The 18,251-nt window shown below is 39.3% G+C and overlaps 1 protein-coding gene across 1 annotated transcript in view; it reads left to right on the forward strand.

Annotated features, from left to right (window-relative positions):
- The first annotated feature begins 366 nt into the window (after window positions 1-366).
- ncor1 (nuclear receptor corepressor 1) overlaps window positions 367-18,251 on the forward strand; it is a 78,743-nt gene continuing 60,858 nt past the window's right edge. Inside the window, exons 1-6 of the mRNA XM_084730801.1 lie at window positions 367-495; window positions 8,808-8,997; window positions 14,089-14,183; window positions 14,431-14,638; window positions 14,955-15,137; window positions 17,188-17,301. Of these exons, the coding sequence (XP_084586927.1) occupies window positions 8,887-8,997; window positions 14,089-14,183; window positions 14,431-14,638; window positions 14,955-15,137; window positions 17,188-17,301 (711 nt within the window). The 5' untranslated portion in view covers window positions 367-495; window positions 8,808-8,886. The remainder of the gene's footprint in view (window positions 496-8,807; window positions 8,998-14,088; window positions 14,184-14,430; window positions 14,639-14,954; window positions 15,138-17,187; window positions 17,302-18,251) is intronic.

Raw genomic sequence — 18,251 nt, forward strand, 5'->3', positions numbered from 1 at the left:
ATAGTAAGATGCAGAATAGTTTTCTGGCATATTTGGTTGAAGATGAACTGGAAAGTGTATTAAAAAGTTTTATAAATCAGACGAAAATTGTGTTTCTGTAAAGTGAAAATTACAAACACTATGAACACTACCCTGTTCGAGGGGACTATTTAGCTGTCACACCGCACTGTCCTTGCAGGTACATAAAAATAAAAATTGAAGATTTTAAGTATTTATCAACATGAGTGATATAACTGTCCGCTTACTTTGTGAATAGTCACACTATATTTTTCTTTATTCACACGTATTTGTTGAAGGGTGCCACTACCCTGTGGTTTTATTCGAATAGGGACAATTTATTTTACTCTGTCAGGATATCGACCGACAAATGCGGCGCAGCCTTCAGACTGCCTAGTCGTCCACAGCTCACAACCCGCGGATTTACAATCAACAATTGACACACAATTCTACCCTGGGATACCTTTCTCTCCCATCGGTATATTTTCTAAATATGAGGTGAGTACTAATCGCTAATATGCAGCAAAGCAACATGTCTAATTAGCACGCTATTTAAGCGCCCCGGTCTACGCTGAAAATCTGCCTTGCAAGATGGCGACGTGGTTGAGAATTCAAAGGTGAAATACAGGCTAAGTTAGCTAGCTAGCGACAACAACAACATCTGAAACGTCGTGTTACCACACTGAAGTGTTAGAGTACCATATACTTGTAAGTTGGCGTTATTATTATTGTGCATGTTTTTGGTGCATTTCCGGGAAATCTCTATCTGTTGTGGAAATTGACCCATCCCCCAAGATAAGCTACAAATCCAATTGCGTTTATATGACAGTATGGTGTCCAAAGTAGAGTTGCAACTAAGAACTATTTTGATAATTGATTAATCTTACAATATTCTTCGGTAGATTGTTCAATAACACAAAACAAATTATATTTCTATCATTCTATCTATGAAAGAAAATGTTGCTTTAAATTGACAATATTAACACAAACAATAGACCTAGATATATGCTATACAACATGTGCACACGTTATGCTTGATTTTTATTTAACAAAAGTGCTGGAAACATTTTTTCAATTGCCTGAACATCCCTGAGCTGGTAAAGAAATAATCAATTATATATAATAAAGAAAAACATAAAACACAAACTAAGTGTTAACATGCTTTGATACATCAAATATCTTTAACAACAGGCCACGGACTGAAGGAGGGAAACTGTTTCTGCAACCGCTTTCTCACACACTCATTCACCCACCACACACACACACACACACACACACACACACACACACACACACACACACACACACCCTCTCTTTCTCTTTCGCCAGGAACTTTGCATTGCAATACAGAAATATACAGGAACTGCATTGCCATACAAAAATGTGAGCATGTTCACAGTGTCTTTGAAGACACATTGCCTGCTCTGGAGTGAGGACAGCTACTCAGATGGTGTTGAGTTGCCAGGGATGCATAAGTAGGAATAACATTTTGCTAGCCTGACCAAGGTGGGATATTTATCCTTGTTAGCCAACCAAAAATATGAAGGACTTTCTTCCTTGGCAAGGAGCTTCTCTCTAAAGTATGTGAGGTCTTCATTCTTCACTTGGCTGTTGAGATCCTTAGCTTCTCACTCTTCAGTCTCCTCTTCACTGCTGGTAGTAAGTTCAGAAGCTGTAGTAATGGTGGAGATAGCACTTGTTTGGTCCCAGAGGCTGTCATGAAGCTGCTCATACATCTCCCTTCTCACTCCAACTACCAGTGTTTACACCTCGTTTTGCACATTTAGGACTTCATCATGTGTTAGAAACTGAAAGGGATAGTTCATATTATCAGACGCAGTGTTGTATGAGGACTGTCAATACACCTCCAGTTTAGAGAAGCAGCAGGACTACCTAAGCAATATAGTCATCTGCTGTGGACAGGGTCTGCAGCACAACATATTTTAGCTGCCTAAAAAACTTTTCAAAAATCAATAACATTTAAAGTGTATACTCTATTTAGAATATTTTTAACACTTTACCTTGATGTCAGCCAGCCTTTTCTGATGGGAAACTGTTGTTATGCAAGCCAAATATTGCCACCAGGTTCCTTTGGCAAACATACATTTTAATTTGCAGAACACAGGAGTTGCTGGTTTACTGCTGCCTCCAACAGTTTGTTTGTCTTGTATTGCTTTGTGACTTAGGTGTTTTAGAGGGTCGGTTAAGATTAACCGAAGAGACACAATGATGCAAACAAAGTAACTGATCACGGCAGTGGTAGACGAGCAGCTCCCATGTTCTGTGAAGGAGAATAACTTTTTGGCAAAGGAGTGTGGTTGCTTCGTAGAGAGTGATATTTGGCTTGTATAATGGTGGTTTTCTGATGGAAAAGGCTGTCTGATGGCAAGGTTGAATAATATGTACACTTAAGCTGTTTTGTTTGTTTGTTTGTTTGTTTGTTTTTTGAAGTGGGCCTTTTTACATGGCTAAAATATGCTGACCCTGTCCACAGCAGTACATTGCTTAGCCTGCTTATCCAAAGTTGAGGCACCATTTACTTTAGGTAATACACTGATTATGGATAAGTACCTCCCAAATCAGAACATCCAACTATCCCTTTACAAAGTTTGAACCTTGGGTTCTGAGCGCTGGAAACGATTGCTGTGCTTGGTGCCGTCACTGAGGTAGAGGTCTCCCTGCTTCATTGCTGTTGCAGCTGCTCCATAGCAGTGAGTTGGAAAGCCCGCAACAGGGCTGACTCAAAGGCAGCAATCTGGGTGGACTTCAATAGCCCTTCACAAGTGGAGGTTGTTACGTAGGCCCGTTTCTCCCCACTAATGAAGACAGTGGCACTTTGAAAAACCTTACGGTCTTTGCTCTTCCAGCCTGCTCCACTGGTCTAGTTTCAAATCCAGGTACTTTTTGCCTCTCTGTGTGACAAAGGGAATCTGACAGTGTCGCTGTTGCAGGCTGCATTTGCTCAAGCAGTTGGCTTATGTAGAACGTGACAGCCCACCTTGTGCCTGTGTCCTGATCAAGTCTATGCTCAGGTGGGGCTGTTTGTTGTCATTTATCTCTTGGATTGTTGCAGGATAGATTGCTTTTTAAAAAGACATCTTGCAGCCTCAATAGTTTTTTTTAAATGCTTGCCTGCTTCAATGCAGAATTGATCATGAGTTGTAGTATAAGGCCAGTGCAGTGCAGAGGACTACACGTTAAGGTTGTCAAAAGTTGTTAGTCAATAGTTTTTCAATACCATATAATAACACAATTCAGTGGTACACATTCCATAGTATCAAAAGTACCAAATATATAAAAAATTATCAGTTTTTGTGTTTAGTCATGACCTCAGTTTAGTTCAGTCTGTATTGTCGGGCCTGAAATTTAGCTTGCAGCAAAACCAGACAGTCCTCAGTGATTTTTTCTATACCAGCACTTTGTGCAGTTAATTAATTTAAAAAATATCCTATTTTGTGTGCCTAGGACTGCTTTTTTCTTCATGCTGTAATATCGAAAGACATATAGGGTGTCGTTTTTTTAAATATTGTATCAACATTCAGAATTCTGGTATCGTGACAACTCTACCACCCATGCTTCCCCTCCCGTATGTTTACCACTAGGCTGGGGTAACCTTCAGGTTTTTTTCCAATGTCAGTGCTAAAACGATGCTTTTATAATGGCAGTGGTGCCTAAACTAAATAATAATACAGTTATAAAGGGCAGCAAAATATATTTTGAGTTGGTATTCTACAGACTACAGCTTCAAACTTCAGTATTTGGTTTGCAGAATTATGATCATATTCTCTAACCTGAGGAAAGGCTGCTGTCATTATAATTAGTGGTCTTCCCATCATAGAAGACCGGAGTGACCAGAGTGGTCTTCCCATCATAAATGCCATGTCATAATGACACATTGCATCTAGTGTTTCATATCTATGCGCCGCATCGCTAGAGCCAGGGATGCCCGCACTGCCTTCTGGTATGTATAGCATGGGGTCACACAAGCAGTTGAACATGTTGTGTCCCTCTGCTTTCCAGTGTGTCCTGTGTGTGGCCAGATGCTTCCCCGCTTTACATGAAATTGTTTTTAAACATTTGTTGCGTGTTTCGCTTGCTGTTAGAATCTCTTTAAGTAAGATACAGTCACGCTTTACGTGCTTGGCATTTTAACTGTGTTTACTGTAGCTACTAGGTAATGAAGGGCTACATGCTGCCACAGTCATGTAGCGTGAGCATTGCCATTGTGCCAACAAGCGGTTTGATGATACATTTGTGACATCTGTACCACAGGGCAATTATTTAAGTCAACAGCTTAAGCATGTGGCACCAGAACGAGGCACTGTAATCCGCATTGTAATTTAGTAGAGTAGGTACTGGTCGTATAGGAACTGGTGCCATATTGGCACAGAGTTCCAGTACCCAACCCTATTTGCCGCAGCCATAACAATGGCACCATTGCCTTGCCCAATGGCTATAATTTTGCTATGAGGAATTACAAATCTGGCTGCTACCTCTTCCAAATACATTACGATGTTGGGTGCCGTATGTTTGTCCTGCAGAGGCGTGGTGGTAAGGCGATTCGGGTCCATTTCCTAATCATTTTTGATGTAATGGCATATAATGTCAAGTTAGGCTTCATTGGCTACGCTTGTCCATACATCAGTGGTGAGAGCAGTTTTGCTGTTGTGGGTTTTATTGCAGTCCTAACTTCCTGGTATGTCTCTTGATATTTCCTCTCCACCAGCTTAGTAAAATGCGTCCTTGAGAGGAGAGTGTTTAACCTGGGTGGAGGGTGTTGATCATAGCTCTTAAGCCATCATCTTCAACCATTGATAGTGGCCTCATGTGACAAGTGCGTTTAGGACACTATCTGTCAAAACAGCTGCTTGCTGTGGTGTGCACAACATATCAGTATACACATAAAACTTAATACATGCCTTGTTGTTTTTAGTTTTATGTGGCATTTTACATGCACTTTTTTTTTTTAACTCAAATTTAATGTAGAGTGCTCCTTTACTGTTGATGATTTTGGTCAGTTTTCTCTGCTTCCACCATGTTTCAAATATTGTGTTTTTCTTGATGTGACAAAAGCCAGATCCGTGACACAGTAGGCAACAACATCAACACAACGAATTGATAATGAAATTGGTAATAAATTTATAGTCTTGTGATTGATTTCATATATTCATTGTTGCAACCCCAGTTAAGACAACAATAACAAGCGGCAGTATATCTCACCGCAAGGCTGTGAGTGAGGCCATAGCTGCTGGGTTTGCAAAGAAATCATCAGTGAGACCATTGTAAATGATTTCTAAAATGAGCTTAACCAAGCATTTCACCATGAAACGAGGACCAAAAGCAATGTAATTTTTATAACCTGAAACTGCATTCCTTAAACCACGTCGGAAAATACAATTAAAGGCTGTTGAAATGGAAACGACAGAGGAAGGGGAACACCCAGGACTGAATGTACTGTAGCCACGCTTTCTTTTATCTACACTCATGCTCCATGGGAAAAAAGATGAGACGGGTGTAGAGTTTAAACTGTATTTTGAAAAAAGTCTATTAAATGATTTATCATGGATTTTCTTTGCAAGTTTGCAGGTCTTTGACACAGGCTTGAACCCAGGAGCTCTGATTCCTGTCCTTCCTTTTTCTTTGGGAGAACAGAGAAACAAATAATGTCCTGTAATACTTTGAGCAAAATTGTATATTTGCAAATGAGCAAGACCTTACTTGAAAGATGACAGTATCCCCTCCTTGCAGCATCAGTGGAACATTTTTTTTTTACAAAAATACAGTTTGAATACCCACGCACAGGTTTTTTTTTTTTTTTTTTTTTGTGTGTGTGTGTGTGTGTGTGCGCGCGCATGGGGGGGGGCTGTGTTTACTAAAAGTTAACTGGTTACTTTAAGGTTAATGGGTCAAGCTTTCAAAAGCAAAATTAAGCAAAACTTGACATCCCTGATTTGGTCATCACACACCTGCATCTGACCATTTTATGTTTTGGTATATCAGTTGAACTAAAGATAAAAGACTATGGGTGTAAGTTAAATCAAGTTGAGAACAATTTGATCCCTGTTGTTAACAGTTTGCTTCGAGCCGATTTGTTTTCCCTCTGTTTCACTCTAAGCCAAAAGCTGCTGCTGAAAATGAGCCTCAGGTACATTTAAGAACCAATAACAACCTTGTTGCTGCTCAGTTTTACAAAGGTACGGTACAAAGTTATGTCATTTTCAATAAAGGAAAGGTAAATATAAAACATCTACAAGTTCATGGTACAAAAAAGCAAGTAGTTCCAGCTGTATTTACTGCAGCAAGTCTTTCTTTTACAAGTCACTTTGTCAAGACACTGATGATATTTTTAGCATCATGTTGAAAATGTGGATCACAAATTCTGGGACCTACCAAACTCTGTGGCCTGCGGATTGAAAAAATAAACTAACAGCTTCCCACCCTGGTTATAGTGGTAGAGGTTGTAACTTTTCCAGTGTAGAAGTTTGCATCATAATGTCTTGGCATGGTGGTCAAGCTGTAAATCTCACAGACGTAGAATAAAAAAGATCCAGCCAGAGCCAGCAGCATAACACAGATTCATACAATGGAGCCCTGAATGATAAAAAGGACCCCTCAAAAATCTAGTGATATTTGTTTCAAATCAGCATGCAGAAAGTTTTACTGTCTTTGTGTTTGGTTGCATGTTTTGCTACCCATAAATAAATCAGACCAAATACAAAATCTATGTGTTTGTTCAGTTGCAAAGTGCCAGGATATTAGGTGTATAAGTTTTCTCTGTTTAGTGAGCTGACATTCATCAAAAATGCATCCTTGCTCTGCCTGGGGTCCTGCTCTTCATATGTACATTGCTTAACTGATGCAGGCTAACATCATATTAAGCAGCTAAATGTTTATGTTAAAGTAAACATTTCCATCCAACCAACGTTTGGTTAAATGCAAGTGGATTTCTTTCTTAATCTTGGATAGAGTTATATTAGACAACAATGGGATGTTAATCTGAAGTATTGGCAACTTGAATGGAAAGTTGAAACCATGTTCACTGCTCATGTGATTGGTTGACATTAGAGACAGCTGAGCACCTTTTGACCACAGCTGCGCAGCAGATGATGATCAAGAACTTCAGAAATTTTCCAATCAAAATAATATTGTCACTATGAAATGACACACGCTGTTAATCCATTTTAATAAACTACAGATTGTTTGTAAGTAATGAAATTTTTAATGAAAACTTTGACCAACTGATAGTAATATTCTATTTTACAATGAACAATTTGCTATTATGTTTCATATCCAGATGTGTTCAAATTTAGAATAAAATTGGATTAACTTGTAAATTACGTCCATAATCTTTTTTTATTCCAACTCATAGGAGGTATATTTTATTTGATTGTATTTTCAAACCGCATATAGACATTTAACTTTTCACTATGAAAATGAATTATGCCTAATATGTAACTAGTACCTTACTGATGACCAAAATTGGCACCGGCCAGGAGCTGAATACTAATAAAATAAGAATGTGGCAGGTATCTTTGCTTCACTCACAATCGAAAAACAACAACCGCAATCAATCGAGTAGCTGGAAAAATTGGAACATTCACATTTGTCTGGTGGACAAAAAAGTTAATTTTGCACCTTGCTAAAGGTTGGAGGTTCAGCCTACAGTACATTTCACTTTGAAAAGCATCATCTTCTGTCTGATGAATGGCTGGTGCCCAAAACGTCACATGTGGTGATACTATTAAAATGTTCTATGTAATTTTTGCAGGGAGCTGTACCAAGAAAGAATTTTGTCTTAAGTCTGTAAAGTCTACCTGTTTATTACTGTAAAATGTCTGTATGCAAAATGCTTACTGGCAACGTTTTTTATGGAAATGTTTATCCTGAACGTATCTGCAAAATGTTCATTGCTAGCAAGTCTTTTCCCCATCAATGTGTTTCTAGCAGATTAAAGCATGATTTGGTTAAACCAACTAAAACAACGTTAAGGTTGGGAAAGGTTTTAATGTTTGATGGGTGAAGGGAATTTTAAATGGTTTGGCTCTGAAGATGCAGCTCGGAATAAGCCTGCCATTTTCCTTGTTTGATGTTTTTAATGTGACAACAGCTCCGCATACACTTCAGATAGAGTTAACCACCCCACGCCCCCAAAAAATCTAGGCTAATAACAAATGATCAACAATCAAATTAAGTTAATTCAGTCATCTGTTTTTGAAGAACAGGCCCCTGTTCTTTCCGCCCACATGAAACCGTTTTAGTTTTTCTCAGAACTGCAGCTGCACAGTGCAGCCCAAGTTGTGTTTTTGCAGCAGTTCTTCAAAGATCATCCTTGCGCTTTTGGTTTAAAATCCTGACCTATATTTACACCCCTGAGAAGTAAAATGAGAGTTTAGAGTGGTGTAGTTTGGATTTGATTGCAACTTCACCTTCAACTTCACTATCACCTACACTGGCTACAGGAGGAGATGTCAGCAGTGCAGTGCTTTAGGCCTTATACTCAACTGCATGGACACAGAAATATTTGAGAAGAGTGATATTGTGCTGTGTTTAGTTGGAATGAAGTTCATATGAGCTTGATTGTACATTTCCTCCAATAGACCACACACGATAGTTCATGACCAGACCTGCACATTTTGTCTGAGGCTGCAGTAGAAAGATGCCGTATTTTTTTTGACAGTTTTAGCTAATTATATCAGTCTAACTTAGTATGAATTCATCTTACTTGGCAGAATCCTGTTATTTCCCATACAGAAATATATTTTGGAGGCTTTGATGTATTAATCTAATCTATTGTTTCTGTCTTGCTTCAGGTGGTTTGTGTCTCCGAACATGGTCTAGCTAAAATCTCTGATCCGTGAAGCAGCAGCAGCCCGCTAGCACTGAGCCAGGATGTCCAGTAGCTCGGGCTACCCCCCCAGCCAGGGGAGCTTCAGCAGCGAGCAGAGCCGATATCCACCACATTCTGTCCAGTACACCTTCACCGGCACACGCCACCAACAGGTAAAACCTTCCCTCTATGCAAGTAAAAGTTGTATTTGTCTTGATGCTGTCGGTTTTTACATGTTGACTTTACTTTATATGTAAATACTCTTCTATGAGTAATAGTGATAATAAAACTTTTTCTGTGTAGCACTTTTCCTAAGGTTCCAAAGATCTTTACTGTGGAATGGCTTCATGGTTTCTGAAATCTGAAGCTTTTCTTGAACATTTCAGATAGGAACGCACAGATACTAATATCAGATATCAGTCCGATACTGTCCTCATGTACTCGCACGTATTCATAAAACTACTCTGATGCCTCACACCCGATACCACATCATGACAAATTGCCACTCGACATGAGTAAACATCTAAAGATCCAACACAAGGCAGAGTTCAAGGAGTTTGCTGATGCTTACTGTCTTATTTGGTTGTACAGTCATTATCAGTAAGAGACTTGTTATACTCAACTTTGTCCTCTAATGACTGCAACAACTTTTGCAGCTGTCCTTAAAATTCCAATCGAGTCCACATCAAACTGAAATAAACGCACAGAGTGCACCTGTAGCCCACAGCCAGCTGCTGTCCAATACATCCCAGCAGGTGTAAACTAGTTAAATGCCTCAACTAATTAATCCAAAGACGAAGAAAAAACACCACTGCCACCAGTCTGTAACCCTCTTTTCTTGGTAATAAGCGGGCTACACCTTATTTTGTGTACTGTTCTGTATTCTCCACTTAATCTTCACCAAAACGGCATGACAGCACAGTACACCCAACTTCACTCTCTGAGGTTGACCGCAGGGTAAACAAAACTGCACCACATACCTGTCCCTCCCTAAACAATAGCAGGTATGAACTAATTAGCTCTTTGACAAGAGGGACATGAAGAAGAAACTTAAAAACTACATATGTAAACGTGTAATTAAAATAATTGTTAATGTGCTATGAATGATAATAAAATAATTCTTATATGTAACACCATTTGTAAGTGTAATATAAAGTTGTGTAATTATTATGCTGAAAAATATAATGTACACAGTAAACTGCACAGCATAGAAAGGAAGACCCATATAAGAATGATAGAATAACCCAAAAATATAATATGTACAGTAACTACAGTTACAGTAGCAGCAGTAAACAGCAACAACAATTTGTTACATTTGGAAATTGAACAACATCTGATGAAAATAAAACATTTTTAAAGTTACTGTAACAACTGTAATGGCCTTATTAAGTACTTATATCGGTACTCAGTATCAGCGACTACCCAAATGTAAATACTTGTACTTGTAAAAAAAAAGGGGTACCGGTGTATCCCTGATTTCAGATATTTAGTGCAGGGTTTGACCTTTGTAGGAACTAGGGCTGCTTGATATGGTAAATATTCATAATGCAATTATTTTGACTGAAACTGTGATATGATTAATGGAGAGTTATCATTTTTGCATTACACTTTTTATTTTTAGTGGAAAAACCTATTAAAAACATGATAGTGTGATATTTGTTGGGGTCTGTACCAAACAACCAATTTTAGTACTACTGGCCAGTACTGCATGATGACGCTGTTCTCTCACACATTTTCCTCCTTAAAAAATTGAGATTTAGTTTTGGTTCTGTGATTTGCATGTTGAGATTTCAGTAATATTGCAATTAATTGTGCAGCCCTAGTAGGAACCCATCCTGACAGTAGATTAGTAGCCAGATTCAGCCGTTTTTTTTTTTTTAATTGGCTTGGTGGACTCATTTCTTTGCTGGTTTAATATAAGACATTTTGAGGTATACGTTTTATTTTTGACAGTATTCGATTGCCATATATGTTTTCATTTTCAGTCTGAGCTGCGTGCTGTTGTAGCACTTATACTTTCCCCTTCTCACACGACCTGGGAATTCACTATATAGTTCCATTTGTGGTAATAGGCTAGTGTTCGAAATAAGAAGGATCGTTCCTTTTTTCCAGTAATTGTGAAGTTATGGTCAGGCTCAGCTCTGAGCTTCATGGGTTGCAGTGTAGTATAAGAACAAAGTAACAAGTAAATTCAAAGCTCAGGGGACTAACAAAAGTTTGTGTTTAAATCAATCCTGTGGGGCAGTCTTGGCAAAAGTGAGATATCTTCTAAACAAGACCTTTGGGCTGTACCCTAAACCTGTATTTGACGGGCATGGTCACACGTGCAACTTGAGGCAAGTGAGTGACCATTCTCTGCCAGGGCAACCGCGCACACTTCTTTGCTGTTGGTTGAGGCTGCAACTTTGGCGATCATGCCAGAGATACACTTGCTTTTAATTCCATGTTTGCATGATAGCTGCCTCGCATATCCCGCATCTGTTTTGAGTGTTGGTTGCGCTCATCCTCAGAAATTAATGTGACGCGAACACATGGTGAAAAAGCAAGGATATTTCCAGCCTGAGTGTTCACCAAAGTTGAATTCAATGCAAAGTGATGACATGATTTACTCAGTGTGGCTGTGCCTTCACACAGATTATGAGTTGGAGGTGTGGCTTTAGTCTATGAGCTCTCTGTTGCCCAAGCCCAGCTGCGGCTGAACAGCATTTTCTCTACATAGACAACCTGCAAGGGAAATGTATTGTTTTTAAGACTGACTGAGTATTCTGTCAAATTAAAATGTGATTATGGTGAATACATTTTCGTGACAATCATGATCTCAGTACTAAACAAATATTTGTGATGTTCAGGTCAGTCATAATTAGGCAGCTCTACAATGTTTTTATAGTATTTAATTGAAGCTCAGTTTCCAGATGCATATTAATTCGACTGTTGTAAATATTGGAGAATGTTTCTTTGCTATTGTGGATCACCTGCTTCTTAGAAGCTTAGTTTCACAGAATAGTGTCAGGTACATTTCTGGGCATTTGGATTGTTTGTTTAAATCTGGGGACAAGCTGGTAGTTTCCTGTAACTACATTTGCTTGTTCTGGTTTGTTTGGAGGTCACACAGTTCTGATAACATTTGTTTTCTTTACCTAATAGTTTTTTGATAGATGCTTTGGTGTATTAAAATATTTTTATCAATTTTCTTGACATCTACAAAATCCATTTTAGTTTGCCAAAGAGGAGCTGTGATCCTGATTTTGGTCATTTCATTGTGCACTGACTGATGAGTTGTTTGAAAGAAAGGTGTTGTCTTGCCTCACTTCTGGCCTAGCCCACTGTGTACTATTACATATATGTTTTTTTCCTTTCATCTTTCTTGTAAGCATAGACATTATATTGTAGTATTCTGTTCTTATTCTAATCTACATGGGTATCTCCTCTTGTACTTGCTGTTAAATGTGTAAACTCTGTTACTTTAATGGAGCCAATCCATTGTAGTATTTATAATCTAGACCTCCAGCCTGACATTGTTTTAAAGCTCTTTTTATACAGCCTGTTCAAGATGTTAATGTTGTGTCATTACTCCGCCTCGCCAAATTGGTATAGAACTTGCAAACATAGAATGGGGTGGGTATAGTTGTTCTGCCCTTAAAGGACCACTTTATAGGATTTAGTGGCATCTAGTGTGAACTTGCAGACTGCAAACTCTTAGTCTCACTCCCCAATAATGTAGAAGAACCTAAGGTGGCTGCAAAACTTGTGCGAAACACAAAAGTAGCTAGAGCCAGTGTTTGTTTCTTCTAAGGTAACGAAAACGCAACAATTCTTTTCAGATGATTATTCACTACTACTTTGCCATATTCTGCAAATAATTCCCCATGAATCTTATACATTGGACCATTAAGCTGGCAGCAAAAGTAGTAACAGATTCAAACCGACGTCTGTGTAAAAAGAGGGTGTCGGCAGGACAGGACACGATGCTGTTGTGTTACATCATCCCACCTCTTTTGCATCCGGAACGCTGGTATGCTATCTCAGTCACCATTGTTTGGTTCAGTTTAAAAATGCAAAGCTGGTATAATGACAGGTCTTCTTTGTTGCAGTTTTGCAGGGTTTCCACTTACATCTTACACACAGAGCTGGAGTTGTTGAGTGCTAAAAATGCAAAAGGAGTTTGTTTAGGAATTCTTCTCCTTGAGCACAGCAGAGAGCTTGTAGGAAATGAGGTGGGTGACATGCAGCGAAGCTCCCTGACCAGAATTGAACTGGGGATGTTGCAACTGAATGGCCACAAAATGTGTTACATCAAGCAGGGGTCGGTTTGAGTTAAGGCCTCTCCTGTACAAGCTTAGTACCGCCCCATGGTGCACTTCCCCACTTTATGGACCAAATGTGGTGTCACCCATGACCCTCTCTGTTAATCTGGGACAATGATTGGCCTGAAGCTCCATGACCATATACCCAGCTCATCTTCATAGGTGCCCAATAGGCTGATATGCATGTTGATGTAAATGATTGGTTGTCTTTCTATATATATGTGTGTGTATATATATATATATATATACTTTTTTCCCTTTCTGATTTTTTTTCTTCACATCTGTGTTAGTTAAGTGTTGTTTGCAATGTGTTACATGATGACCCTGATGAAGGCCACAAGCTGAAACGTGTTATTGTCAAACAAAAGTTGTTCTATATCTTAAGTATTGCTGGAGTTTTGACTTCTTTAGCTGTTCTCCCCTTCTTCATGCACCTTGTAAGGGGGTTAAGTTGTGCCAGAAGCCCCTACTCTGCTTCTAATTAAATGGTCATTGCTTTAAACCTCTACACCACCAGGACGCCCCTCAGAGAGCTTTTAACAACATCTACAGCCCAATACAGAAGTCAGTGTAGTTACTTGAGCAAGTTGAAAGAAAAAGACTTGAAACTAAGAATGATGCTTCAGGTCCCTGTTACATGTATAAAGTGTAATTGAAGCAACAAGTGTAGACAGCTGTATTGATTAGAGCTGAAGCATAACTATTGCGTCAGTGGGATTTGTTGCCTGGTGTAGACAGGATTTGCTTCTCTCTGTAGGATGATTTAGTGGCTGCACCTGTGACATGCATTTTTGTAGTTGTTGCTTTGCAGGAACTTCTGATGTTGTATTTTGTTTTCTTTTCTGGTAACCAGACCAGTCTGTTTCTTTACACCCAGAGACACTTCTCTCTTTTATACTGTTGTGACCTTGATCAGATTGCTTTGTTAAGTTGTTTGTGATTTGTGCCTCTCGCCATCAGGATTTCACCGTCCCAGACTATCGGACTCATATGCAAGATCCACAGGGTCGGAGAAGACCATCTTTACTGTCTGAATTCCACCCTGGAACTGAAAGGTAAGACTTAAAATACCTAGGCTTCTGCATAATATCTGACAGATGATAACTGCATCCTCATATGTACCATCCAGATTAGAGTTTCTTTTTAAAATACTTTAATAGTAGGGTCTGTTTTGTAGACTTGTTTTTACTTTTGCATTCCCCCAGGGATGCAGTTCCCAAATTACAGTTTGGGAATCTAGACCACCGGATGTATCTTCTAATACATCTGTGAATTTATTTCTTGTTTACTTCTGTTCTTTAGGCCTCCAGAGAGACGCCATGGTTACGAACAGCAGTTTCACTCCATGACAGCCCAGCCTGAGCATGAGCCCTTGGAGCCTAAACGCCCTCGCATGGAGACTGTTGCTGAGGCCCACATTACCCGCACCCCTCCCACAGCTGGGGGTATTGTCCTGCCCATAACCCATAATGTACAGGACAGTCTAAGAGCCACTGTGGAGGTCAAGAAGGTGGGCCCTGTTCCTCTGCACTCATGTTTGCAATCTTAAGAAGTCACATTTGTTTTCAGTTGTGTTTTTGTCCTGACAAACTACACCCTGGTTTACATCGCATTGAACATTCTGACTCCCCCTGTGATTTTATAATGTCACAATGAGTTTATGTATATTATTTCAAAAAAGTTGCAGTCCCCACCAAAACGTAGGACCTTTCTGATATTGCCAAGTTTGCAGAATATAATTGTGGGGCCTGGATGAAATCATTCAGCTTTGCACAGACCGTGTGCCAGTTTTTCACAAGCTCACTGAACTTTTTTGTTTTTGCAAGGAGTCTCAGTTCACTGTCAAAGTGGAGTCCCCGTCCCCAGGAGGTCCCACACTACACATGGGGGAAGAGCAGGACACGTCTCCCTCCAAACTGTCCAAGGAGGAGCTGATCCAGAGTATGGACCGTGTGGACAGAGAGATAGCTAAAGTGGAGCAGCAGATTTTCAAGCTGAAGAAAAAGCAGGTTGGTTACCAAATAAAACACTTTGTCTCTGAACATGCACAATGGATGTTGTGTAAGAAAACTTGGCAGAAGTAACAAGTTAACTTGCTATTTTAATTAAGCAACAGCCCATGAGAGACTGAAGTGATGGTAATTTAGAAGAAAGCAGCAAAGAGGAGTTGTTAAATCTCAAATATGAATGTGGAATTGTAAAGCAGCTTGGTAGAAGTTGATTTATGTTTAGTGTAGAGCTGTCCCCGACTAAATGCTATGCTAGTTGACCAGTAGTCATCAGTTTAAGCAGTTAGTGGACCAGTTTTTGCAGATTTATTATATTAATTTAATTAATTAAATGTATATGTTTGGGGCACAAAGTGAGCCACCTGTTAAATGCCAACAGCAAAAAGGGTAATAACTCAAAGTGTTGGAACAAGTAGACTGAACATTTTGTTAATTTATTTCATCACAGTAAAACCTCACACAACTCTTACTGTTTAAAACACGGGAATAAATAACTTCCATCATCACAAAAACACTCGCAGAGTTATCAACATTATGGACAAAGTGCACTTACAAATTAAATTGCTAAGTAACAAACTTGCTCCTCAACCGCTTCACGCCTTCTGTTCCCCCGGAACCTGCTGTGTCTTCATCATCTCTGGAGTCTGGTTGGAGCCACTGTAATGTTAAATCCCCTCAGGTGCTGTATTCCCTTTCAGCTGGCCTCTGCTGATCTTAGATGCTGTATCCCATAGGACTGTTAACTGAGCTAACTTGCTAAAGGCAACTACAGCACAGTTAGCAGTAGTGCGCTGGAAAAAAGGTCTATGTTGAAACAATACCCTGGGCATGACAGCGAGGTGCAGCTCCTGAATGGAATTTAAGGTGTTTAGTTTTTGTACAACTAACAAATAAGTGAAAACTTGGTTGGCTCTTGGCACTAACGTTTAAGTCAACTATGAGGATGCAGCCCTAGTTGAATGTAATAATTGTATTTTGAAAGAGCAGGTATGACAGTGGCTGTACCTGAAAGTGATTTTACTTACATTACCATGAATGTGTTCAGGTATGTGTTGTGATTTGGTTTATTCAGTGATGGTTCAACCCTGCTACAGTTTGAATAGAAATATTGTTAAGGGAATAAAGTGACATAGACATGCAGAACTGAAACATCTGTTGATGTGAAAAATGTATTGAATTGTTGTCATCTCAGTCAACTTAATTTGGAGCAGTGGCAAAATGTAGCTCTCTCTAACTGTTAATGTTAACAGACTGTACTCAGTGGTAGTGAGGAGGCTAGCTCATCTTCTCAGTGATGAGTTTTAATCTGCCCACAAAGCTCTAGGTTCTATTTTCTGTGCATCAACATTTTTTCAGTTGGACTATAAGATGCATCTATGGCTCAATCAGCTTGTGTCCATCATCTGCTGTTCATTTTTTCCCCAATAATGGAATTTCTAAAGCTACAGACTTTTCTCTCATCTTCTTATCTTGATGAGTTTGTTTTTAATCTAGTTAGTGCTCTTTTTTCCTCATACTATCTTTTGTTGAATTCCTTCTCATTAAATAGGAATGTAAGCTGAGCTTTACTGGCAGAGAATACTTCTCAGTTTTTTGGTCTGCCTTTTCCCAAGATTTTCAGGGATTTATTTGTTTATTTGAGGTATTTCAGGAACTCATAATCTCGTCCCTGTAACCTGTTGGTTTACATAACCTTTAACTTGTAAACACTGACCTATCAAACACTCACCAGTTCAGCTTGTCTGCCGGCATCAGCTCTGACCTCAATGTCAGAGACCTTCAGTTCTGTTAAAAAAAATGTTGTACTTGAACAAGCCTGTAGAGCATAATCTGATAATGCCTGCATGGGGCTCAGATGTCAGAAACCGAGATCAGATCAAGTGTAGATGCATCTATGTTTTCCACCATTACCACCATAGAACATGTTTAATTGGGTCATGTATATACACATAAGAAAGGAGGCCCCCCATATCTTCTTTTATGCATTTTGTGTGTTTTGTCTTGTGTGCTGTTATTATTATAAATGTTTTGTGTTGGTGTTGTCTCTTAGCAACAACTGGAGGAAGAAGCGGCAAAGCCAGTGGAGCCAGAAAAGCCAGTGACCCCTCCCCCGGTGGAACACAAGCACCGCAGCATAGTCCAGATCATCTATGATGAGAACAGGGTTAGTAATCTGCTGCAAACACCAAGACACCAGAGCTGCAAAGATTAATCGATTAGTTGATCAAAAGAAAGATATTTTGAAAATCACTTAATCAGTTTTAGTTATTTTTCAAGCACAAATGTCAAATATTTCCTGGTTCCAGCTTCTTTAATGTGACAATTTGCTGCTTGTCTTCGGCATTTATGACAGTAAATAAAGAGTCTTTAGATTTTAGGCTGTTGGTTGGACAAAAGCAGAAATTGTCGCTTAGGTCTGGAAAATTGTGCTAACAATTTTTCACAATTTTTTGACATTTTGTAGACTAAACGATTAATTGACTAATCAAAAATAATCATAATAGTAAGCATTGGTTCTCCTCAGTTCTCCTTGGTCGTATTGTTTGCATCCTTGATATTTTCAACAAATATTGTATATGCCGTCTCTATTACATTTTTTTTCCAGTGGCCCAGGTGAACCCGCATTAGTTGTGGGGAACCTTGCTAAGCTGAGAACACGTGTTTTGCTATGTCCACATAGTAAGGGCAAACCATGGTGACCCTGGCCAACTACTGACAAGCCCATCCTCCCTCTCAAACCAAGCCATTTAATGCTGAAATGATGGTTGAATACATGTCTTAAAATCTGTCAGATCTTTGTGTTTTGTGTAGCTTCTAACTCAATCTCTGTGGTTTGGAGTTTAGCTCCGGTCCTGTGTGCCTGTTTGTACTTTCAAATATTACCCATATTGCACTGTTCACTGATGACTTCCTGAGCTGTGTTAAGATACTGCTGGTGCAAACTGAACATTTTCTGCTGCTGCTTTACATTTCAGTTGTTTGGCAGCACAGCAGAGCAAGGGTTTGTCACAGAGTTAGCGGAACATCTTTATTCATGTTATGTTTCTTATGATTAAGTTTTCATGGCTGCATGAGTATCCCCAAGACTATCAAAAAAACAGTGTTTGGCAAAGC

The sequence above is a fragment of the Lutjanus erythropterus genome, chromosome 11, assembly GCF_056507025.1.
Source record: "Lutjanus erythropterus isolate fLutEry1 chromosome 11, fLutEry1.hap2, whole genome shotgun sequence".
Lineage (NCBI taxonomy): Eukaryota > Metazoa > Chordata > Actinopteri > Lutjaniformes > Lutjanidae > Lutjanus > Lutjanus erythropterus.